We start from the raw sequence: 27,106 nt of genomic DNA on the forward strand, positions 1-27,106 counted from the left end.
GTACTTTTGGAGTCTCCAATGGTCCTTGAAGCTTGCAGAAAATACAATTTTGTGAGAATCGCCCTTCAATCTGATTGTTTACTTTGCTGGACATAGTTGACAAAGATGATCAGGAAATCACTGTCAGTGTTGAACAGGAAGAGGTTAAAGGATGGGAAACAGTTGAGTTTATTTAGCAATAGAAGAGGATGAGGTTGAGGAAACTGAGTAGTGTAGAAGAGGCCATATCAAAAATCCTTACAGTATCCAACAGATCCCATCCACTACCAAGCTTTTGATCTCAGGTGTAATGCCAGCTATGAGGGCATCCTTAGATTTCCCAAAAATATTGAAGGCAGATCATTTCAAAAGTCATGGTATGAAAATAAGCCATGGTTGAAGTATTCAATAGACAAGGAAAGTACTGCTTCAGATAAATCTCTTCACATTTAAAGCAATTACTGAATGACTTTTGTAGGCCTACTAAACTGACATAGTTTTAAAAAGTGGGTAGGACAGGATGTGTGTGCGCGTGTGTGGTGGGATTGCATATCAGAAATGTACAATTCCCTAATAAATGCACAATTTATTGACATAGAATTCATGTTTAAATTGATAGTTTCATCTACAATAACACAATATATTGTTAGTCTCGAGAGTATACACAACAAGTGAATAAACATATTTGCGTTAGTCCTAATGGACTAACTTAGTGGAATTTTCGTTAAGAGTGCCAAAGGATCTGGGTTATATAGCTAATCCACCCTCGTATATTTCTTCCTTATTACAAACAAAGATGTTTATCAGTGATTGTACATAAAAAGCAGGGAGGGACACGTTTATGTTCAGTATGTGCATTTTGTTGTGTGATTTCACAGGAACGAATAGAGCATCTCCGCAACGTTAAAACGCCCCTCTGTGTGAAGACTGTGCACTGTGCACGAGCGTCAAAAGAAATAATTCAATTTATTTAAATACAGAGTTAAGTTGTTCAATAAACCAGTTTAATAATACTAATACTAATAATAATAATAACTGATAACAGTGGCAACGAGCATTCAGATTTCAAAAACAACACATCCCAGCGCCTCTTATTTAACACAAAGGAACGAATTGCTAATCAACTACAGGGGCGTTTCCTCCGAGTAGGCAAGGGAGGCAGTGCCTCCTCAAAAAAAAATAGGATGAGAAAATAATCCATATTACATATAAAACAACACAAATATTACAAATTATGACAATAAAAAGAGCGGAAGTCACGCATATTTCTTAAGGAACACTGCCAAACAGCGACACCCGCAGGTAAAGTTTCAGCAGGAGTCATGCTTTACAGTCTATGGAGTCATGCCTCCCTTTCCATAGGAAACCATAGAAAATCATCAGACCCCCAGCGTGCGGTGGGTTTTGTGGGGGGTAATTGAGAATGAATGGGGGAAAGTCATGTGAGAGGAGGCAATGTCTCCATCGCGCTGTCATTGGATGTAATTGGTTATGATTGGATGTGATTGGTTTGTGCGATAAATCCCGCCTCTCGTTGACGTGCGCGTTCCGCGAGTCAGTTTGACTAATCAAATGATAGCGTCAATCGGAAGATTAATTGAAAAATAAGTATACAGATCACCCAGTTAGATATCACTGCTTTATGGCACGTCAAAATCAAACTTGAAATGGACTGAAAGCATGATGACTGCGGCGTTTTTAGTGCAATCAGCTTGGTGAAATTAAAAATACAATTCGTGTCTGTGACAGACGGTGTTTACAGAGCATGACTGATGATCCAAAATAGCCTAGGTTGACAATTAAAAAGAAAAACCGCAATACACAAATAAAATATATTGTTTAAATTATTATTGCCTTTAGTTATTATTTTGGAATGAATGTAGAAATGCTTAAAACACTAACTTGATGAGATTGACTTGGTTTTGATAAATTGAACATTACATTGTTAATGTAAAATTACAAAATAGAATTGTATTTGGTTTCTTGTTTTCTTTTTTTGATGTACTGTAAAGTAATGTTCATTTAACAAGGAAGATTTGTCAACTTTAAGAGTAATGCACATTGATTCATAAAAAAAAATGTGCCTCCTCATTTCAGAACACCACTGCATGCCACTGATCAACTATGCTTCTTTTGTATTAGAACATCCGTGCCGCGAGATGTTTCAAAACGTGGTAGGGACAATATGGACCCTGGCAAAAAGTTTGTGAGGACATTTCCCACCCGCAAATACCCTATCATTGCAGACACACTCACAGGAGTAACAGTTATTTAAGTGTAAAAGCCAAACTGAATTTTATCAGCAAGTGCTTACAGTAAGAAAAACTATAAGTGAGGATAGAAATACAAACATTTACACATGCAGATGTTGATTTACAAGTGCATGAGAATAAATCCAGAAATGTTTGTTCAAACCTACCTCTGTCTCAACAATGAAGAACATCAAACACAAACTTCCTTCAGTTCATAAATCCATTCAGTCTCTAGATAACAGCATTAAACTGATCTGATCTCAAACTGATTCACATTATTCACAAACAGCTTTTCTCTCCTGATGTTGTTCATGTTCTTCCTTCACAAAATGGAGTCTGTTGAAATAGTTTCACTTTCGTCCTTAAGTGGACTGCGAAGTGGACATCAGGGTATTTCGCCATTTTAAGTGAGATTCCAGTCCGAAGGAAGTGAAAGTTCAGGTCGAAGGGCACTACGAAAAGGCATAGGGAATAAGGGAACATCGATACATCACTTCAGGAAGTGGAGGAGGTCCCATGACAGTCGTGTTTCAGTTCTATTTTTAAAAATTGAAAAAAAAAAAAATTCTCTCTCTCTCTCTCTCTCTCTATATATATATATATATAGAGAGAGAGAGAGAGAGAGAGAGAGAGACTTTGACTTTTAAGGGTCTATTTATTTACAAAAAATTAAAACAATTAACTTTTAACATTCACAATAATGTTTCCTAAGAAGATTTCCAAACATCCATCATTATCAACATCACAAAAACATTGATTTACTCCCCATTTGTTTTTAAAAACTCCAATATCATTGATCAACTTATAGAAAGTAAACTCTATCTTTATACGAGATTTTAATAATCCATTTAAAATAGACACCACATCAGTTGATCCATCACCATTCAAGAGCTTTTTCCGCGACAACCATATGGCAAGTTTTGCCTGCCCAAATAAAAAAAATATTAAAACATGAACAGTCCTTCTGTTTCTGCTATATTTTGGCCCATAAATAAAATAAACCAGCGTAAAAATTTCCCCCAAAGTATTACACCACTCTTCCAATTTATAAAAAAGAGGCTGAAGCCTTTCACACTTTAGAAACAAGCGAAAAATTGTTTCCTGTCCACCACATAAAGGACAACCCCTCCCTACCTGTGGGTCAAGGTGTGCTCTGTATCTGTTTGTAGCTATTATACCGTGTACAATTCTCCACTGCAGGTCTCCAGACCTTTTCTCCAGGGTGGGTTTGTACAAGGACCTCCAGCTACCTTTAGGGAAGGTATCCATCCCGAAAATCTCCTGCCATTTGGATTCTTTGACACTCTCTAGTGTTTTAAAATGCCATGCTTTAACACACAGTGTGTAGACATCTTTCTTTCCAGCATCACGAACCAGCTGAGTTTCTTTAAAAGATAGCAAGCTACCTTTCTTTTCTTGCCATGCTCCAGTCTCTACTGTGACACTTAACTCCGGAAACACACATTTATCCACTTTGTTATTAAAAGATTCCATTGCCAGTCTATAATCCTGTGGTAGTGACTCTAAAGTCTGATTCAACACTTTCTGTGCCACTCTGATTGATCTTAGTCCCATTTTTAAAGCAAAAACATCCGCAGTAATCCATTTTGTAGTTTCCATTAGATGACCAGTTTTTATAATATTTTCTTTCCACATGGCTTTTCTAAAAGTCTCTGATTTAGAAATGTCCAAATCCAATTCAAGATTGAAAAGTAGTGGTTATTCTTTCAGCCACAGACTCTGTGATCCATTTCCACTCCATGAAAATTTAAAAAGTGTCCATGATCTTAAAATTGATCTATAAAAAGAGCTGTCCAGAAAGGTTCAGCTTGTTAACATCCATAAGGAAGAGATGAAGATCAAGGCCCATATTTCCCGCTCTCCTTAGTAGAGCACAAGCAATTCCAGCCCAACTCACATCCTCCTCATAAAGCAATCTTTGTGTCGTCTGGATTCTGAAGGCCTTTATTCTTGATGCGACATCAATCAGCCCCTGGCCTCCTTCCAGTACAGGCAAATACAACACCGCTGCCTTCAACCAATGATGGCCTGACCAAAAAAAATCCACTAGTCGCTGCTGGATATCTCTCACCAGTTCATCAGGAGGCTCAATTATTGTCATTTTGTGCCATAAAGAAGATGCAACCAAATTATTACAAACTAGTACCCTCCCCCTGTAGGATAGCTGGGGTAGCAACCATTTCCATTTAGACAACCGAACACACACTTTCTCCACTAGGCCCTCCCAGTTTTTTCTTTGGTACTCTTCTGTCCCAATAAATACCCCTAAATATTTAAAACCTGCTCTTCCCCACTTTAAACCACCAGGAAGTACTGGACCTTTAAAATCTTTTCCACACCACAGAGCATCACATTTACCCCAGTTAACAACAGATGAAGAGGCTTTACCATAACAGTGTAAAGCCTCCTTTAACATCTGAATGTCATTTTGTTCCCGTATTATGACTGTGACATCATCAGCGTATGCAGAAAGTTTAATTTTGGAGAGTAGGGTGTTAACCTGTAGACCCATTAGCCCTCTCCTCAATTTACACAGCAAAGGTTCAATTACAATACTGTACAATTGACCAGAGAGAGGGCAGCCCTGTCTGATACCTCTTTTTACTTTTATCGGGATGCTTAATCCTCCAACCATTTTTATCATGCATGTTGCCTCAGTATATAAAAGTTTAATTTTTGAAATAAAATTATCCCCAAAACCAAAAGCTTTCAAAGTATCAAACAGAAAAACATGGTCAACCCTGTCAAAAGCTTTTTCTTGATCCAAAGATAACAACCCCAAATTCACATCATTACAATGCGTAAAATCAAAACATCCCTTATTAGGTGAAGATTATCAGTAATGGATCTATTCTTTATACAATAAGATTGATCCTTATGCACAATTTCTTGTAACACCTTATTCAATCTATAAGCCAAACATTTAGAAATTATTTTATATTCAGTACATAAAATCGCTACTGGCCTCCAGTTTTTTAAAAGTGTCAAATCACCCTTTTTAGGGAGCAACGATAAAACAGCACGTTGACAACTTGTAGTAAGAATTCCATCAAGAAAGCATTTTTTAAGTGTTTTAAAATAATCTTCACCAATAGTGGTCCAAAAAACTTTATAGAATTCACCCGGCAGTCCATCCAATCCTGGAGTACGACCTGAAGAGAGACTCATAACAGCCGAAGTGACTTCTTCAAAAGTTAGCTCAGCCTCTAAAGAACCCTTGTGTTCTTCAGATAAAACAGGAAGATCCTTAAGTAGCTCATTCCTCGAATGTTCATCTGAGATTTCAGCAGCATACAACTTTGAATAAAAAGCAACAGCCAGTCTACGCATCTCTAGCGGATCTGAGGTGACATGTCCATTGTCATTCTTCAGCAAGTACATCTGTTTCTTTTGACCCTTTTTATGTTCCAAATTAAAAAAATAAGTAGTAGGAGCATCCATGTCCTTTACAGTCAGAAAACGGCTTCTTATGAGAGCTCCTTTAACTCTTTCATTCAAGATTGAACTTAGTTGATTTTTTTTTCTCAGTCCACAATCCCTTTAGATTATCAGCATCATGATCAGTCATTTTTTTCTCAATGTCCAAAATCTCTGTCTCCAGCCACTCCAAAGTCTTTTTTAAATGAAAAGAAGAATGAGATGTGTATTTTTGGCAAAAGTCTCTTATATGCACTTTCCCAACTTCCCACCATTGTGTAATACTTAAAAAAAAAATCCTTTCTGTTTTCCAGGTCTCCCAAAACAATTTAAAAACTTCACAAAAATGCTTATCTTCTAAAAGTTTTATATTAAAATGCCAATAACAACTCTTATGTGTATTTTTTTCCAACGTGAATGCAACAGTAATGAATTTATGATCAGAAATAGCATTAGGAATAATATTTGTGTTAACAACTCTGTTTCTCATATTTTGAGATATATAAAAACGATCTAGATGAGCAGCAGAAATATTTTCATTACAAACTTTCACCCATGTGTATTGCTTTATCAAGGGGTTATGTTCTCTCCACACATCTGAGAACTTTATCTTTTTTATAAAACCATCTAAATAGGCAGCTGACATTGCATGAGGCTCTTCCCCATTTCTATCTAATGTGAAATTAATAGTACAGTTCCAGTCTCCTCCAAAAACAATAAAAACATCATCATTTTGTTCTTTTATTATTTTTTCTAAGTTGTCAAAAAATTTTAATCGTTCCGCTCCGATATTAGGAGCATAAACATTCACAAACAAAAAAATAAAACTGCTAATTTCAGCCTTTACTATTAAGCACCTCCCAGGCACCATTTCAATTTTAGATAAAACTTTAGCTTTTATATTGGGGGAAAAAAGAACAGCTACGCCAGCACTTAAATTAGTCCCATGACTCAAAACATACTCTCCTTTCCACCATAAATCCCAATCAACTTCATTATCGTAAGTACTATGGGTCTCTTGTAGGAAAGTAACACTCAACTCCTTCAAATTTATCATTTCTGATAAAAATGGTTATAATCCATATTTGACACATTCATTTTATATATTTATAATAAACATTTGACATTACCAACATTATTTGTAGTAACAGTGTTGACCTAAATGTGATTTCATGATTATGTGATAAAGAAAAACAATAATAAAAAATATTTTATGACAAAATACATTTTATTGCTCATTGATTTAAAAATGACAATGTTAATCATAACTTTCTATTAAATGGCTGTGAGGATTTGAGAGCATCAGGACAAAATATATAATTTGTTATAAAATATCAGCCCATAATAATGTTGAGCTCAAAACACGAGCTGATCATTGAATGTTTTCAAGCTCTACAACTATGAGATTCTCAAACTCTCCTGATCATTGAGTTTCTACAAAGACTAAATCTGACATGAGTTTGATCCACATCTTCAACTCTATTGAACAATCAGTTTGACTGTGATTGTGAGACAGACAGTTGAGAATGAGTGATCATGAAGAGATGTTAACCTTCCACATTGAGAATAATATGAGATCCACAGACTTTAACATTTGTGATGAAGATGACCTCTGACCTGACCCTTAGTTACCATAGTAACAGAGCAAACACTCCTTAGGATCTGTTTCCTGTGAGCGAGAAACTCAATCTTCCTCCAGGTGGCGCTCAGAGACACAGAAAGAAAAAACTCCTGTTGAGCCGCATTCAAATGTCTTTATAGAAACACAATAGAAGTCTGTGGTGTGTCTCATTTAGACTGAAATCAGTGTGTGTGTTTCTATATACACTCTGAAATTAAGATGAGAAGAGAGAAAGAGTTTACAGCTGTGTGAGTTAAAGAGAGAGATAATGTGAGTGTGTTTCTTTCACTCATCTGTGTGTCTCAGTTGTTTCTCACAGGAAGATGTTTAATCTCACACAGAGACACTGAACTATCAGGACAATAAACCCCAAATCCAGCATAGAGGGGTTCAGTGAATGTGCTGTTGAATGTGTGTAAGTGTGTGAGTGTGTGTGTGTCAGAGACGCTGTAGAAGGACAGAGTGCCGGCCGACCAGTCCAGATACACTCCTACTCTGTTAGAGCGACGTGAAGGAGCAGATATTTCTGTGCTCTTATTATTGTGTCTGACAGTGAATCTGTTATTAATACAGTACAGACTCCAGGACTTTTCATTGTGTCCAAACAAACAGTCATGACTCCATCCTTTCCTGCTGATTCCTTTATATGACACTGATATATGAACCCACCTCCTGCTCCATTCAGTCTCCCAGTAGCAGCGTCCAGTCAGACTCTCTCTACACAGAACCTGAGGACACTCATCAAATCTCTCTGGATGATCAGGATACGGCTGATTCTTTTTCACATGTGTCACCTTCCTCTCAGGCAGAGCAAGAAGAGTGTTTGCTGTGTTTAAATCCAGTGTGAGATCACATGCATCTGAACACAAGAAGAGAGATTATAACATTTATAACACAACAAAACAACAAGGAGCAAGGTGTGTGTGTGTGTGTGTTACATTTCTGTAATCCCAGTTTAATTCTGATCTCTCCTCCATGATCCACACTATAAAAACAAAATATTACAATCAGTTTATATAATGATTTTTTATTTATATATAAAAATAAAAGTGGATATTAAAATTATTTTCTCATCTAAACGCTCATGTTAATTAATCAAAAACAGACAAAATTAAGTAACATTTTTAAATTGCAAACATGAAAAGTCTGATCTGAGCTCATAAGGAACATGTGAATGACTTAAACATTAGTCTGTTCATCACACAAAGTTATCATATATCTGAAGACGTGGAAAACCATGAACTATATCTCAAACTCAGGCCGGTGTCTCTTCTGATGAAGATCCTTTGAGATCTTCTGTCTGTCCTCCATCATTTGATGTAGTTCCTGATTCACAGCCTCTATCACTGAATAAGATCCTCAAGTCTTGATCTACAGACTCACCTTTACATTCACTGATCAATTGTGTCTTTATCCTTTCATTTGTGCAAGTGTTTTAATCAATAACTGATATTCATCTACTAACTGCAGAAATCTCTTGCTGTTCAGATGCTCTGCTTTATTCAGTATCATGAGGACAAATATCATTTCTTCTCATTTAGACTGTGATCTCTGAGTCTGTATTTTGGATCTGTTTTTGCTTCATGTCTCTGACAGCACTGAGAATTTACTTTCTAGAGCAGCAACAAGCTTTGAATTGATGTTTTGGGATCAGAGATTGAGTCTGTTTCTCAGATGCTGCTGTTATGAGTCACAAGCAGCTGTTGATCTGAATCAAGATCATCTTCAGTCTCAGAGTTCAAGACATCCTTATTTTCCTGTGCAGTATGAATGTGTATATATGTGCTGTATGCAGGGATCTATGATCATATGAGTTTATAGCACACACATGTCCAAACACACATGACAGGATGATTGTGAGTGTTGAACATACTTGAGTTTGTTCAGTCTGTAGTTTGGATCAGAGAGCAGCTTGACTAATGATTGTCCTGGGTGATTGTAGCTCAGATCCAGCTCTCTCAGGTGTGAGGGGTTTGAACTCAGAGCTGAAGCCAGAAAACAACAGCCTTCCTCTGTCACCATACAGCCAGATAATCTACACACACACACACACACACAGTAAAATATATTGTGTCAGTTGTAGTGTTGGAAAGCAAAAAGAAAGTTTGGGCAATATAGACGTGGTCATACTCAATTCTAGTTCGAATATGAGTCTGATACTGCTCCATTGGGCTTTGATTATGGGGGCGTATTTCAACCGATCCAGGAAAGACCTCAATTGGATAGACCTACAACCAATCAGAGCTACAGAGTAAGTGACGTATGTTGAGCGACGCATAGTTGTCAACAGAACTCTTCTTAGCGACCATCGGGGCCAGCTGATAAATCAAACTTTTGCCGAATCCCGTAGGAAGGACGGCAAAGACATCTTTCCCATCGACAAATGCCTTGATCGCGGTCCTCTGTTCCTTTTTTAAAATTAATGCGCTGTCGATATCTTCTATAACGGACGCGATGGCGGAATCTACACATCTCAGTTCTTCAACAGCCATCATTGTTGTAAACTAATTGACCTTTCGCAAAGACCCGCCCCCCTTAGTTACTGTTGCTTTGTCCGACAAGCCGTGGCGCTGTCACGCCACACAGAGTGGAAAATACATCGCGGAGCAAAGAGGAAACTGACAACACATCGACAGACGAGACAGAGCAGGTTACTTATGATATTAAACAAAGTCCCAGCTTTCAAACTCTGTAGTTATTAAAAAAATTCAAACAATAAAAACCGTTTTGTGGCTCTTTAATGGGTTGTGACCATGATCGTGACAGATTGCTGTAGCGCCTCAGCTCAAGAGGCTCGTGAACCGATCATCTCTTCCTACTAGTCCATTTATAGCATCAAATAAACATGAATGAACATGAGAATGAATGTTGTTTCAAACGCGGAAAGACGTCAATATGCACAATTTTCCAAGTTTAACTCCACCGAGATTAATCTTCTAACTCCTGACTGCTTTGTCGGACAAAATGGCGGATGCTGCGTTCTGATTGGTTAGATCGCTTGTCAATCAAACTCCCCAAGCGCTCTTTGATGACGTGGCTGATTAAGTTTCTGGTGATAATCTGTCAATCATCGCCCTGACAATGTGATTGGTCCAAACAGTTTCTGTTCGGGCATAATTACTCCTCTATGGATCGAGTCCAGACCGAACTCCCCGACCTCAAAATGTTGTGGGCGGGGCTAAGTTCGGCTGGCATCCAGGCTAGGGAAAACCACAATTTTGATTTTGATTTATATTCATGCACATTTAACTTGCTGTCATTTCATGTAGAAAAACCAATGGAAATAAATATACTACTTGTGTTATTTATATTTGGTGTGTTTCCTTAAAAGAATAGTTGACCCCAAAATTAAAAATTTACTCAACCTTATGTTGTTCCAAACCTGTATGAGTTTAATTCTTCTGCTGGTCAACTCAAAAGATGATATTTTAAAGAAAGGCAAAATCCCACATAAAAGTAGCCTATATAGATCTTTGTCAGTACATCCATGAAATTTACATGAAATATTAAGTTATGTGTCGCCACAACATCCCAGCATAAACGCTTCCGATAAAATATTTGTGATTAAAGCATCAGCTTTCACAAACCACAGTTAGTTTCAACAGAAAAGCAAGGTGCTGCTGCTGCATGTTTTGGTATGGCAGAATGCGTGCAAAGAGCGCTCCCTTTATAATGACTAAAAAGCTGACATCTCCGTTCATCGCAATCTCACAAATCTCTGTTATAACACAATGAATATATGAACAATAAATCTTTCATAATGTCTATACTTTGTGTGTTATAATTCGTGAGTGCGCAAATTTCAGCACAAAAACCGGTGTTTTGAGTGGTGAGAGGATTCTAACATAAACACCTCTGATTGTCCATTGCGTCTCAGAAATCAACAGAAATGTCTGTGATTGGCCATATTCCATAGTAGGAAAAAAATACTATGAAGTGAATGGGTGCCGTCAACTGTCTGGTTACCAACATTCTTCAAAACATCTTCTTTTGAGTTCAACAGAAAAAATAAACTCATACAGGTTTGGAACAACATAAGGGTGAGTAAATGATGACTAAATTTTCATTTTTAGGTGAACTATCCCTTTAAGTCTGCTTTAAGTAAAGTGATTAATTTATTCAGTGTGTCACTTTTTCTCCATAGATTACTGATTACAGGTCAGTTCAGCTGGAGTAACTCTGGGTTCAGTGTTTGAATTTGTTCATTTGTTGTTGTTGTTGTTTTAAGTCTGTTTTTGTTTGTCTATTTGTGCGTGTGTGAATGAACATGTTTGTTCCACACTGCATTTGTGTTCTAGTGCCAGGTATTCATTCTTGTGTGAAAATGTTCAAAGTAATGCCGGATTTACTGATTTTATTGAGGAAAAAAAACAAAAAAAAACCATCATAACAACTGAATCAAGCCCAGTTTTTTGTGTGTTTAAATAAGTAATGTAAAATAAGATAAATAATGTCTGTGTGTTTAGATAAGTAATGTAAAATGTCACAAAATCTCATGCCACTGATATGAAGGGAATTTTTTTTTTTTTTAATGAGGGAAACTTCAAATAAAGGCCACATGAGGGTTAAACAGACTGGAGCAAATACAAATTCAAAGTCTTCAGACACACTGAGATCTTCTGATAAAGTGAACGGATTGGATCAAATCTTGAAGTCTTTGTTCAAAAAAAAAAAAAAAGCAAATTATATTTAATTTAAAGTATTTTTACTAAATTTCATTGGCACAATAATAAAGATGAACCAGCTAAAATTTCTTTCTTGTGAATGCAAAGTTTTTTGGGTGAAAGCTATGCGAAACGCAAAAGCATTGAAATACCCACCCCTCCCCTAGTAATCCAGGGGCCATATTCACAAAACATCTTAAGGCTAAAAGTAGCTCCTAACTTGCCGATTTAGGATAAACTCTTAAAAATAATGGCCGTGTCAGTCCTAATTTTAGGAGTCCTAAATTTTTGCTCTAAGAGTATTTCACAAAGCATTTTAGGGCTAAAACTAGCTCCTAAATCTGTGAAACATTAGGAGTAGTCAAGAGGACTCCTGAGTCACTAAGACCAAATCACAAACAATTCTAATCCACCCAAAGACACTGAACACCATTGAGGCAATAGCGATAGAGCTTTGGGTGCTGAACTTTTTCTTCATAAATGCAATACATTTTGATTTATAGATTTGAATCTATAATGAGATGCCAAAAAAAAAAACTTTAACAAATAAAGAAATATTGTCTGATTATCTGTGGCAATGGTTTTCATGAGTTCACACTTACAAATGATTGAATAGAGTAAAAAAAAAAAAAAAAAAAAAAAAAAAAAAAAATAATATATATATATATATATATATATATATATATATATATATATATATATATATATATATATATATTATATAATATCATTTGTCGCTTGAATTCTGCATTCCCTTGAGATGAAGACATCCAAGAGGTGGACAATTAACTGTATATACTAGTTTAATTAATGACACTTAGCCTACATTTTAAAACCTTTATGGCAACAATATGACAACATTTTATTTTGACTATGGCAACATTTTTATTAAAAATATTTATTTGAATAAGGCAACATTTGTATTTTAAAACCTTTATTTTAATATGGAAACATGACACCTCATTCTACAATATTTCTATGATTAAATCACTGACTCCTCCCCATCAGCCAATCACTGTGTGTATATTCCATAGCAACGAGGTCAACCCCGCCCTTACTCTTAGCTTAAGACTTCAGTCTATTCCTTAGTAAAAGTTGGTCTCAGCAGCTTTGTGAATAGGTTTTAAGAGAAAACTCTTAGCTAAAAACTTTTACTGCTATTTAGGAGAACTCTTAGTGGTAAGATAAAATGTTTTGTGAATACGGCCCCAGATTTGGTAATCTGAAAAGTATGTCTGGATCAGGATGATTAAACTTCAGATTAAACTTTTTGAGCAACTGGGCCCAGGAGATCAGGATCAGAGAGGACATCTTTAATCTACCTCAGTATATTGAGTTGACAGTGTAAATTCTTCAGTCCGTTAGCGAGAAGCTTCACTCCTGAATCCTGCAGGTCATTGTGACTCAGGTCCAGCTCTCTCAGTGAGTTTGATGATTGTAGACATGAAGACAAACTTTCACAGCACTGATCAGTGAGATTACAGTCAGTGAGTCTGTAACACAGGATGAAATGGGGTTCAATAAAGAGGAAATGGTGGATTAAAAGTATTGTTTTCTGTTTTCTGCACATTGATCACATGTCTAATACTTTCATCAGGGGTGAACTCTGAATATTGACTGACAATCAGGTTATTATTATACATTTATCATAAAACTGACTCAAGACAAGTTAGTCATAAATTTGATGCAGGTAAAGCTCTGTTTGCTGAAATCACATGACTGATACTCTTTGATTTATATTCCACAGCAACTGATTTGACAAAACAGTGCAGTAAAATGTTTAAATGAAATAAGAGATCAAAAAAATTAAGAACGACAGTCACTGTTCTTGTACATCAAGCAATAAAGTACTTTATCATTGAAGTTCTGATCATTCATCTTCACAGTTGTACACTGTCTCTGTCTTTTGCTGCACTGACACTATTCATGTTTTCTGGATATTCTGTTTAAATTAAACAAGTTTTGTCCTCTTCAAACTGTTTGATTTCCCTTTAAATTGTTGTCATAAATTGACAGTATTACTGTATTATAACAAAACAGTTTCTCCAATCACATAAATTAATACTCACAGAGCTTTTCTGCAGTTCACCACAGCTGGTATCAGTCTCCTTCTACCCTCATCTGATGTGTTATATTTCTTCAGATCAAACTCATCCAGCACCTCCTCTGATATCTGAAGCATGTAGCCAATTGTTGAGCAGTGAGATGGAGAGAGTTGATTCACTGAGTGATTCTTTGATTTCACAAACTCCTGAATCTCTCTGTACAGAGTCTGATCCTTCATTTCCAGCAGACAAAGGAACAGATTGATGCATCTGTCAGCTGAGAGACGTGAATTACCCTTGATTTTGTCTTTAATGTACTGTATGATATTCTTGATGGTCTCTGAGCTCTTCACTGTGTGTGTCAGTAGATCCTGTAAGAGACTCTGATTGGACTCCAGTGAGACGCCCAGCAGGAACCGCAGGAAAAGATCCAGGTGTCCACTTTTACTCTTCAAGGATTTATCAACTGCTGATGTTAATAGATCATACAGAGAGAGTTTATTTGACCTGATATGGAACATATTCGGAAATGACTTCAGTAAATTTTTAGTTTTGACTACATGAGAGTAAATTTCATATAAAGCAGCTAGAAACTCCTGAAAGCTCAGATGAATGAAGCAGTAGACTTTCCTCTGATGAATCACAGATTCCTCCTTAAAGATCTCAGTGCAAATCCCAGAATACACTGAAGCGTCAGTGACGTCTATGCCGCTCTCAATCAGGTCCTCCTCATAGAAAATCACATTCCCCTTCATCAGCTGTTTGAAAGCCAGTTCAGCAAGTTTCAGAATCGCGTCTCTGTTGGACTTCAGGAGTTTCTCTGGATCTCTCTTATCATACTTCTGATTCCTCATGTTGATCTGAGTCAGCAGGAAGTGGATGTACATTTCAGTCAGAGTTTGAGGGATTTCTGCATTGTCATCTTGTTTCAGGAGGTTTTGAAGCACAGTGGCTGAGATCCAGCAGAAGACGGGTATGTGACACATGATGTGGAGGCTTCTTGATCTTCTGATGTGTGAGATGATTCTGCTAGCTTGATGCTCGTCACTGATTCTCTTCCTGAAATATTCCTCCTTCTGAGGCTCACTGAATCCCTGAATTTCTGTCACACGGTTGATGTATTTTGAGGGGATCTGATTGGCTGCTGCTGGTCTGGAGGTGATCCAGATGAGAGCAGAGGGAAGCAGCTTTCCTCTGATAAGGTTTGACATCAACACACCCACTGATGAAGATTCATTCACATCACAAACTTTCTGTCTATCTGAAAAAAATCGGTCTATCTTTCTGTCTATTTGTGGTGTCATTCTGCTTTCATCCAGACCATCAAAGATGAACACAACTTTACACTCTTCATAAATCTTTGAGTCCAGATCTTGAAGTTCAGGATGAAAGTCCAGCAGAAGTCTGTGAAGACTGTACTGGTGATCTTTAATCAAGTTCAGCTCTCGAAATGGAAGCACAAACATGAAATCTACATCCTGATTGGCTTTTCCCTCAGTCCAGTCCAGAATGAACTTCTGCACAGAGACGGTTTTTCCAATTCCAGCGATGCCTTTAGTAAGGACAGTCTTGATTTTGTCTTTTTCCTCACATCCTGGTTGATGTAAGGGTTTAAAGATGTCATTGCAGTAGATTGGAGTGTCTTGTGTTCTGGCTGTTTTCTCCATCTGTAAAACCTCATGTTCTTCATTCACCCCTTCACTCTCTCCCTCTATGATGTAGAGCTGTGTGTAGATCCTGTTCAGGAGGGTTTGATTCTCTTCTAGATTGATTCCCTCAAATAAGCTCTCATACTTGTTCTTCATGCTGGTTTTGTGTTGGTCTTTGACTCTCTGGAGGGCTTCTGTGTCAGGCTTCTTGATGAGGGTTTGACAGTCAGAGTCCGTGCAGGTCAGACGGGGCGTCACTGAACTGACCTCGTTATCTCTTTTAACTCTGCAGAAACAGTGAGATGAACAGAAAAACTGTGAAAAAGCATTAAAATAAAGAAAATCATTCAAATGTTGCATCACACCAAACTCTATGTGCTACTATTTAATGACACCACATTCACACATAAGTGTCAGTTCAGGTAGTGTCCCACTAGCCTTGTGCAGCCAGACCTTCAGTACAGTGTCTTCATTAAATTTGAATGAGATATTTTTTAAATGAAGCGATTATAATCTGCAAAAGATGATGAGATGCCAGCCTTTGCATCCTTTACCTTTAGGATAAAACATGACTGTAGTTGTACTCATGATTATCTCAGAAGATTTATACTATAAATTCTGATAGAGGATCTGATTTCCTCCAAGTTACTCAAGGTTTGATTCTATGACTGATACCGTTTCCTACATAATGCAGTTAAATGATGCACTGCAGATATGTGATGGTCATATAATATAGATAATGGACATATAATGCAGAACATGGCTTACCCAATTAGGTTGTTTTACCTTCAAACTGTTTGTTTTTAAATTTGCCTCACTTGACTGGCAGGGGTGGAGGATTACTCTCTATTTTTAAAGACAAATTTTCTCACCACCAAATAGTACAAAATGATTACAGAAGTTTTGAGCTGCAGCTGTTTACACTTGAACTGAATAGTCCACTATTGATTGCCTTGTTGTATTGCCTTCCTAAACACAACGCAGACTTCTTAAATGAGTTTGCAGATTTGTTGGGTGAATTTGTACCAAAGTATGATAAATTGTTAATTCTTGGAGATTTTAACGTACATGTGTGCTGCACAGTAGACTCTTTAACTAAAGAGTTTATTACATTGATAAATGCCTTTGATCTAGATCATCATGTAAACGTTCCTACCCATCAAGATGGACACACTCTTGATCTTGTGTTATCATATGGTATTTCTCTTTATGATCTGGAGATAGTGGATAATGGGTTTTCTGATCATAAACTTTTTTTCTATTCCTACATCATCAAACTCCTTGCAACTCAAAAGGCCGTTCCGTAAATCACGATTAATTAACTCTGCTACTAGTACAGGTTTCTCATCAGCTTTCTGTGATACTATGCAAGCTATGGATGCAAACCAGTATGAATTAAATGCAGAGGAGCTTTTGTCCGAGTTCAATTCTACATGTGTAAATGTTTTAAACACAGTGGCTCCTGTAAAGACCTTAAAATCTAATCCAAGAGCTGACCCATGGATTGATGACAACATACGCTCCTTGAGGCAGTTCTGCAGAAGAGCAGAGTGTAGATGGAAGAAAGACAAGCTTCATGTTTCTTTTGAAATATTAAGGGAGTCCTTGTTAAAATACCAAAAGGCTCTGACAATAGCAAGATCCAGTTATTTTACTTAACTCATTACTGAAAATGACCATAGACCAAGAACTCTTTTTACTGTTTTTAACTCTGTTATTAATCCACCTGTTTATGAGTACCCTGCAGTATCAAAGATTCTGTGTGATGATTTTCTTACATTTTTTGTGAATAAGATCAGTGACATTAGATCGGGGATATCTTGTCCTTCTTTTGATTCTTCTATCTCTGTGGCTTGTATTGGAGAGTTCAAGCAATTTGAACCTATTTCTCTTTCTCATCTTCAAGAAATAGTGGGCCAATTAAAGCCATCGGTAGGGCTGTCGCGATAACCGCAATTTCGTAATACCGCGCTTTTGACGAGCCAACCGCAGAACACTGCAAAAACCGCAGCAACCGCGATATTTGCATGTTTTCTATTTTTTGAAAGGCTATGTCCTTCTCGCTTTTACACTTCATACACGTGTACTAAATATTAAATAAGGTAATAATGATAGCATAATGTGTACCATGGTGATTTGTACAGAGGCTCCGTAGATTTGCACTAAACAAGCCTAAACAGACAGTGAAGAGAGAGAGAGATCGACTGAGCGCGTGCGATTACCTGCGTCTGTCCTTCAGGCCGAGACACAAGTTATATTCGTGAAAAAAAGTTGTCGTGTCCAAGGATAGCGAAATCTCTGCCTTACCATCGAAGCATTACTGGTCAGCTGAGCCTTATAAAGTGGCGCTCAACGTTAAAATGATTTCAACAGCTTGTTTCATTTCATCTCTCTTTGAATGAATCTGCGTTTTTGAACGTGCAGTTGAATGAACGGTTTAAAGACTCAAAGACAGTCCCTTGCCTCCACCTTGTGTCACAACAATGTAACTGCACTGACTGACAGCCCGTCTAGAACGCGCAGAGATGAGTAACGTTAGTTCTGCTTATACTCGTGAAATATCAGCAGAAAGTCTTGTTTAGTCAGATTCGTGGATCGAAACTAACTATTATACATACAACAATAGCTCTACCATCTTATTGTCAGGTTTATGTTCTGTTTTGTAGACCCTTATTTTGACATTCTCTTTATTTCAATGCTCTTTAGTTTCGTTATTGAATATGACCTCTCTCTTTCTCTCTCTCTCTCTCTCTCTCTCTAAATATATATATATATATATATATATATATATATATATATATATATATATATATATATATATATATAATGGCGGTAATACCGCATATCGCGCTATTGAGCCACTCAAAAATACCGCAAGGGAAATTCCTTAACCGCGACAGCCCTAGCCATCGGGCTCCTCTATGGATGCCTTCCCTCCATTTCTCTTGAAACAAGTTTTCAATGCAGTGGGACTGTATCTTTTAAACATTATAAAATTGATGTCTGGAAACATACACGGTACCGGAAGTGCTAAAACATGCTATAGTTCGGCCTTTGTTAAAGAAACCAAACTTAGACTTAAATGTTTTGGCTAATTTCAGACCTGTTTCTAATTTGCCTTTTATTTCAAAGATTTTAGAGAAGACAATGTTGCAACAGCTGCAGAGTTTCCTGGATAAAAATAAGGTATTCAAGCTTTTTCAATCAGGTTTTAAAAAATATCATTCAACAGAGACTGCACTCCTAAAGGTATTAAACAATGTGTTAATAGCTGCTGATTCTGGTGTTTGTACCGTACTTGTACTGCTAGGTCTAAGTGCAGCTTTTGATACGGTAGATCATTCCATTCTTCTTGCTCGCTTGGAGCTTTGTGCTGGTATCAAAGGAGTTGCCCTTGAATGGTTTAAGTCTTATCTGACAAATAGTAAGTTCAGTGTTAATATTGGGCAATATTTGTCAGAGGCTGCTGTTCTATCTTGTGGTGTTCCTCAGGGATCCATTTTAGCTCCCATTCTTTTCAAATTATATATGCTCCCATTAGGGTCTATTTTTAGGAAACATGGGTTGTCGTTCCATTGCTATGCGGACAATGCTCAAGTTTATTTACTCCTAAAACCTAATATTGATGGGTTGGAAACACTTAGGCCTGCCTATCTGACGTGAAAGCTTGGTTATCTTTAAATGTTCTCAATTTTAATGAAAATAAAACTGAACTCATAATTTTTGTTCATCTGACTATCCTAGTCAAATAGTCCTAGGTAATTTAACACTTTCTGCAAAGCCTTCAGTAAAGAAGTTGGGATTTGTTTTTGATGATGGTCTAAAGTTTGACAAGCAAATAAATTCAGTAATCAAATCCTGCATCTTTTTAGCTTTGTCTTTTAGCTAAAGTAAAACCTGTTCTAAAAACTTTGAAAGAATAATTCATTCATTTTTAACATCAAGGCTGGACTATTGCAATTTACTGTATTACAGGATTAGGCAAACAGCTTTATCCCGGTTACAGATGATACAAAATGTGGCAACAAGACTTCTGACATGTACTAAAAAATAGGAACATATTACTCTAGTGCTACGCTCTTTGCGCTGGTTGCCTGTACGATACCATGTTGATTTTAAAATTCTTCTTTTAGTATTTAAATCTTTAAATGGTTTGGCCCCTCCTTACCTTTCGGATTTACTGACAGAACATTGTCCAGTTGTGTCTCTCCGGTCGTCTAATCAGAGATTGCTACGTATTCCGAAATCAAAGCTGAAAAGTAGGGGTGACCGTGCCTTTTCAGTAGCTGCTCCCAGATTGTGGAATGCGTTACCCTTCAGTATTAGATTTGCTCCTTCCATATCTGTTTTTAAATCTAGGTTAAAAACTTACCTTTTTGAACTAGCATATGGACAATGATGAAATGTACTGTATTGTGTGTTTTGTTTTTATGGTTTTCTTATTTATATATTGTTATATATTTTTTATTGTCTTTTGCATTGATGTGAAGCACACTGGTCAACTGGTGTTGTGGGTAATTGTGCTATAGAAATAAAATTGACATTGAAATTACCCAAGTAGGTAGTGTATACTCACTCAGGGTCAGAGGTCACTGCTCCATCACTGAGAAGAGGAGGGTTTCCCATGGATGCATCACTCTTCATAGACACACAGCTGGGTTCTGGAGAAGCTGCTTTATGTGTCTGAACATCATTCTCCTCCTCTCTCTTCTTACAGAGACTCATTTTACAGGTAGTTCTGCAGAAAACAAAGAACAAAATAAAGGAAGAATAATCAAAAAGAAAGACACAAAAAAATGTATCTTGGATGTGTCTGACCAATTTGTCTAAATGTGATTTTCATTATGGGATGATCCAGGCAAGTTTTCACACTTTTGACTCCAGAGAATATTTTTGAAAGTCTTGAGTTTATATTAGTTTGACTGAAAAAGCCAGGGTGAATTCAATCAGCAATATTCATCACTACCAAGATAAACATAAATATAATAGTGAGGAGTATTGCTGATAGAATTCACCCTGGCTTTTGTTTGTTTAAACCTCAGAACTTCATCCACTTCAAATCCATTCTGTACTATAATCCAGTCATTCATATACAGCTTTTTTATTGCTGTAGTTGAATCATGTCTATACTCACTCAGGGTTAGAGGTCACTGCTCCATCACTGAGACCAGGAGGGTTTCCCATGGATGCGTCACTCTTCATAGACACACAGCTGGGTTCTGGAGAAGCTGCTTTATGTGTCTGAACATCATTCTCCTCCTCTCTCTTCTTACAGAGTCTCATTTTACAGGCAGTGCTGCAGAAATAGACAATCACCTGAATATGAGTGATCTGAATATGAGTCATATTCAAGTGGAATAATGATAAATCAGGGGAGCGCCATCCATATAAGCTGCGAATGCTCATGGACTAAATTAATACTATAAATTACTATAAAATTCCTTGTCATTTGAGGTGTAACAAAGCTTACATAATAAAATGTTGGTAATACTTATGTAACTGTCTGTCATTTATTTATTTGCCAAACAAATAATTTTCTGTAAATCTGTGCCAGTTATGGAGGGTTTCGGGTAGGATCTAAAACAGATTTGGCACCTACACTCTGTTGTTATGCATCATCATCATTGTTCTGTGTTCTCATTGGTTCACTGGCATACAGTATGGGGGATTTTATGCGCAAGGAAAGCTGTCCATGAAAAATGTGCTATTACTGCAAGTAAATCACTGAAAATCACATTGTATTTGATACAAAACTAACCAGACTAAATCAAATAAACAACTCACAACTGAAACTATTTTCTTAGTGTTTCATTTTCTCCATATAAGGAAATTTATTTTTTTACAAAAACTTATAAACCGTTACAGAGAGACCTACTGTAACTGTCTGAGGTTGTTAATGATAGCATATGTATTCGTTAAAGTCATCAAATTGCATTAAATCTCATCTTGTTTTTTTTAAAGAATACTCATATTTATAACAGTTATATTTATTATAAATAGTATTTTACTTAAATTTTATTTATAATAGACTAGGCATATTTAAATTTACTATAGTACTATATTTAAAAAAATAAGTATTTATTACACTATAAGTATATTTTTTACATTGTAGCCTAGGGCTGCACAATTAATCAGTAAAAGATTGTGATCTTAATTCAAACACTGGTGCAATATTATTCCTAAATCTTATTTTTGTTAGCTGGGTTAAAGGCTACTCTTACACTAAAAAAGGACAGAAATATAAGTATTTACACAAGCAGATGTATTTGAGTTACCAGTGCATGAGAATGAATCCAGAAATGTGTTTGTTTAAACCTACCTCTGTCTCAACAATGAAGAACATCAAACACAAACTTCATTCAGTTCATAAATCCATTCAGTCTCTTGATAACAGCATTAAACTGATCTGTTCTCAAACTGATTCACATAATTCACAAACAGCTCATGTTATGTTTTTCCTTCACAAAATGGAGTCTGCGTGGAAACACTTTCACTTTTGAAGTTCAACCAGTTTTCACCAGCACTCAGCAATCAGCAGAGTGTTGAGATTTTTGAGCGTGATGCTAACGGTCTAATCAGATTCAATGAACCATGCTAAGCTATGCTAAATGTGGTACCGCCAGACCCGGAGATCAGCTGAATGGGTTCGAAAATGGTAAAACTCAACTGTTTAACTCTAGGGGACTTGGAAAATGAGCATATTTTCAAAAAAAGTGGAGTGTTCCTTTAAATTGAGAATTACATTTTTTTTGTTTTAAACAGAAATCACAATTCTGATACTAAACAAAATAACATTTACTAGAGGTTCTGACAAAATGGTAAATGCTGCAGTTTTTAAAAAATTTATTTTAATTATTTTAAAAAACTATTTAAATGATTGATTCAATGACTCACTCAAATTCTTCACTTGTTTCATTACTGGATGAATCACCAGTTTTGAACGAATCTTTTGAATGAATGATTCAGTGACATACATTTTTAAGTCACTTGTCACCACCTGGTGGCTTAACAATGTAATTGATACAATCATTATTTGAAGCTCCAAGTTACTTTTAAAAGGTGGTTGTCAGTGATGCAGTCATGTGTGAGGATGATGCCTTAATCCCTTCAAAGGGTTTACTCTCTGGAGGTAGAGCTTTGAAGGGATGAAGGGTGTAGGGGTCCAAAAAAACTATTTTTTTTTGGAATGCACTTCTGCGTCATCTTAACAAGACAATCAAGGAGGTGCCTTTGTCTTTTTTCCCTGGTGTACTCTTTGTATTAATACATGTTAATTTACTGTAGAAACATTATAAGCTACCGCCGATCTTTTACATTAAATATAATGAATATTGTCTATGTATTTGAAACATTTGAATGGACTGATGAAAGGGAGCTGTAAAGTATTTTTGAAGTACAATGTCATTTTGATGATAATAATGTACCAAATCTAACTCGTATAAATATTACAGTAGTATAAAAAATACTAGGCCATAGATACATTTATAAAATCAACCTCCGAGCCTCCTGTACTTATTCTGTGATGCCACAACTTCCCTGTGCAAAGAATCATGGGGGACCGAAGTGTCCCATCAGTTTTACCCTTCGAAATCCTTCATTCCGAAGGGCCCTTTGAAGTGGCCAGTTCTGAGCATTTTGGTCTGGAACGACCCTTCAATATGGCAGCCATGATTATTTTCATTACAAAGCAGTGTAAATTTTGGAAGCCATTTTCTATTTAGTCTTAGTTTTTATCTTCAGACAAAAATGCTCTTTAGTCTTCTTAGTCACATTTTAGTCATTTTTGTAAGGACTGAGGATGAACCAGACAAATTAATCATTCAGATGATTCCTTCAAAACATAATTCCAGAGGCCCAAATAAGACTTTGTAAGCTCAGAGAATGTGATTTTCGGCTCTAGCCCATCTACAGAACAACCCCCTGCTTGGTACTGTACTTTTATGGCACATGCTTCCTGATTGAAGGAAAGGTGGCAAATTTTTAAGCCATTTGTAGAAACCAAACGGTCGAAAAGACAACACAATTTAAGCCCAAGAAGATAAAGAGTCTTTGATCTCCAGATCGAAAGAGACAGAGATAATGCAGGCCTGTTTCTCTGAGTAACCTAACTTTACAGAAAAACCCACAGAGACTGTTTCTACAACTAAAACTGCATCTTGTTCCAAGACAATTTGAAACAGACAACTTTCAAACATCTTACAACTGCTTAACACTACTTGTGACCAGTTGTGCTTAGAACACCCACAATTCATATAAATGTGATAAGTTTTGAATGATTGACTGAAAGTGTCTTGTTTGGAATGTGTTTAAATCTCTATTTTCTGTTCAAATCATGGCTTGAATGAAATCTGTGTAAAATGTATCATATTCTGTTAATAGCAATTATGTCTAAACTGTACTGTCTGCCAAGACCAGCAATTCCAGAGGCCGAGATAACGCTTATTTTATGATCGGGGCAGAGAAAAGCCACCTCTGAAACAAGACTAGACCTGATTGGCCAGAACTCCTCAAAAAGCTGGGACAAACACCTAAGTTTAAATAGTCACATCACGAAAAGACTAAAAAAGACAAGACTAAGATGAAGACAGAGAAGTACCTAATCCTTGAAAAAGAAGAATATGGCTTAAGACGAAGGACAGACGAGCAGCTCATTCAAGCCATCCAATTTCTTACTCACTTTCTCTTTCTTTTTCGTCAAGAGTCTCATGTTCTAAGTTAAGTAGTGCCGCAAAGTTCAGCCAACAACTCTTTTGCCGACTCAACTTCAGTCTTCAGCTGCGAGAGACTCCATTGGATGACCAGCACAAAGGACCTGCAACAAACAGACTCAGAAATCCCTTTATTCCAAGACTAGGATGCCGACAAGGGAATCCGCATTTAAAGACAAACAAGCAAGTACCTCCAGATCCTAAAGCTGAACTGGTGCATTTAAATGACTGTGATTCATGGTTCGTTCAGGTCAGGTTTTATGAAACACATATTTTGCTAGAAATGCTCATCATCTCTTAAAACTTTCTTTTTCACTTCCTTTCTTTCTGCAACATGTATGAATGTTTGTGTGTGTGTGTGTGTGCGTGTTTGTGTTAGATTAGTTTGTGTTAGAATAATCAATAAAGTCTCCTGTAGATTTAAAAAAAAATTGTTATTTGCTTTTAAATTTAATGTCTTAAACTGACGATCTTAAAGTTAACGTGCTACTCATTAGTGTTTTCACGATAGTTACAAGAGCTTATTACGGCACGAGCAAATGAATGTTGGATGATTCAGTTGCTCGGTCGTAAACTAAATGACTCTTCATAATTTCCTATGAATTATTTCATTTGAGCTGATTTGTTCCTACATTTTAGTCTTTCATATTTTAGTCTAGTTTTCATGTCCTAGTAAAGTCCAAAAACAAAATCAAAGAATTTGTAAAAGGACACGATAGATCCCCTTTAAAGGATAATTTCATCACAGAAAGATCATATGACTTCAGAAGAATTGAAATACAGTCAATGACTCTCATGGAGCACTGTGATAATACTTTTTGGCGTTTTGTCCTTTTTAGGGCTTTACTGTCATTCTCACCATGAACTTTCATATAAAAACAACCGTGTGAACATTTTTCAACATTCTGTTTTGGTTAAAAATAATAGCAAACGTGTTTGAAATGACATGAGGGCGAGTTATTTTATATGTCATGTTGTTCCTTATAATGCTGTCGTGTTTTTTTGTGGCTAAATGGCTAAAATATATAATGACATATTTCATATTTCGGAGCTTTACAAATCGAATCACCAAAGTCTCGGGGCGCCAAAGTCACATGATTTCAGCAGTTTCGTCGTTTGATAGGAGATCCGAATCATTGATTCGATTCGTAAAGCTCCGAAGCAGTGTTTTAAAATTGGCCCATCACTATATTGTTAAAAGTCGTTATATTGTTTTTTTGGCACACAAAAAGTATTCTCGTCGCTTAATAATAAGGTTGACCCACTGAACTCACATGAACTGTTTTAAATATGTTTTTAGTAGCTTTCTGGATCTTGAGAGAGGAAATGTCATTTCTGGCTATGCAGGCCTCACTGAGCCATCGGATTTAATCGCATTCAGCCGATCTCCGGGTCTGGCGGTACCACTTTTAGCATAGCTTAACATAGTTCATTGAATCTGGTTAGACCGTTAGCATCTCACTCAAAAATGACCAAAGAGTTTCGATATTTTTCCTTTTTAAAACTTGACTCTTCTGTAGTTACATCGTGTACTAAGACTGACGGAAAATGAAAAGTTGTAATTTACTAGACCGATATGGCTAGGAACTATACTCTCATTCTGGTGTAATAATCAAGGTACTTTGCTGCTGTACCATGGCTGCAGCAGGCGCAATGATATTACGCAGCGTCTCTCACAAATGTCTCCATGGTTGCAGAGCACGCTCTCTGTGCAAGCAGGGTCACAGGCGCTGCATAATATCATGTAATAAATGACATTATTTTCATTTTTGAGTGAACTAACCCTTTAATTGAGTTAATGATAACTTTTTAAAAAGCTGTGAGGATTTGAACCAGATCGAATGTTGAACTACAACTATGATGTCACAAAAGGCTTTTTCACACTGTGATTAACCCCGGGTTATCATCATTCTAAACACCGCTTTTAACCTGCTTTTTACCCGGGGTTATGAAACCCTGCTCTGGAGTAGAGTTAGAACTGCTTTTACAGAGATCCATTATTCAATCAAACCAAAATGTTGTTTTGACTGACTGGAAAATGCAAGAATGAAGTCAACCTGTAAACTCGTATCACATAGACATTCAAAAACATAGGAAGTCTTTCAAACACAAACATAAGTCTTTATTAAACACAGCATTACAGAAACAGATTTTTGTTTCAGTAGAAGTTCTCTGATTTCATATATTTATAATCTGAATAGATATTTTTTTATAACCCTTTTATGGATTATTGGTTGAAATTTCAATAATTGATTGCTTGTATATAGTAAGATGAGCTCCACTGCCTTTAACATTTGTAATTAAGTGTGTTTAGAAGATGAACTCTGACCTGACCCTCAGTTACTATAGTAACAGAGCAAGAGGTTGCTAAGAACTGTTTCCTGTGATCAAGAAACTAAAGCGGAGTCTCATTTTGAAGGCTGTATCCTCCAGAGGTCACACTGAAGGCTGCAGACATCATCAAGACAGTCTCATTTAAGAAAATTAACCGTTAGATTGCAAAGCAAAAAATAAATTACAGTATTTTACACCTCACAAGGAATAACAGTCGATTTTGTTTTATAACCCACATGGAAAGAACCTATATGTGGATATATGCGCATATATGAAACCTACATGCAGTGTATATGTACATATATGCTGCATATATGCACATATATGATAATATATATGCTGCATATATGCGCATATATACTGCATATATGCTATATATATGCTGCATATATGCGCATATATACTGCATATATGCT

At 36.5% G+C, this 27,106-nt stretch overlaps 1 protein-coding gene and 1 pseudogene across 1 annotated transcript; both read right to left on the reverse strand.

Moving 5' to 3' along the window:
* Positions 1-2,724, reverse strand: part of LOC125269297 — a 49,738-nt pseudogene extending 47,014 nt beyond the window's left edge.
* A 4,100-nt stretch (positions 2,725-6,824) lies between these two features.
* On the reverse strand, positions 6,825-22,138 carry LOC125269294 (NACHT, LRR and PYD domains-containing protein 3-like). Its single transcript, XM_048192196.1, has 8 exons — positions 21,968-22,138; positions 20,783-20,944; positions 20,225-20,386; positions 14,024-15,934; positions 13,277-13,447; positions 9,164-9,325; positions 8,229-8,275; positions 6,825-8,149 (listed from the first exon to the last, which is right to left on the reverse strand). The coding sequence occupies exons 2-8, from the start codon at positions 20,929-20,931 to the stop codon at positions 7,593-7,595; spliced, it is 3,159 nt and encodes a 1,052-aa protein (XP_048048153.1). The 5' UTR covers positions 20,932-20,944; positions 21,968-22,138; the 3' UTR covers positions 6,825-7,592.
* Positions 22,139-27,106: the final 4,968 nt, after the last annotated feature.

Source organism: Megalobrama amblycephala, linkage group LG5, assembly GCF_018812025.1.
Source record: "Megalobrama amblycephala isolate DHTTF-2021 linkage group LG5, ASM1881202v1, whole genome shotgun sequence".
NCBI classification, from domain to species: domain Eukaryota; kingdom Metazoa; phylum Chordata; class Actinopteri; order Cypriniformes; family Xenocyprididae; genus Megalobrama; species Megalobrama amblycephala.

Coding starts and splice junctions, on each gene's coding strand:
- LOC125269294 (XM_048192196.1), bottom strand. CDS start 20,931: ATGAGACTCTGTAAGAAGAGAGAGGAGGAGAATGATGTTCAGACACAT. Junction 15,935..20,224: donor GCAGTGACCTCTGACCCTGA/GTGAGTATACAC, acceptor CTGTTTCTGCAG/AGTTAAAAGAGATAACGAGG. Junction 8,150..8,228: donor TAAACTGGGATTACAGAAAT/GTAACACACACA, acceptor TCTTGTGTTCAG/ATGCATGTGATCTCACACTG.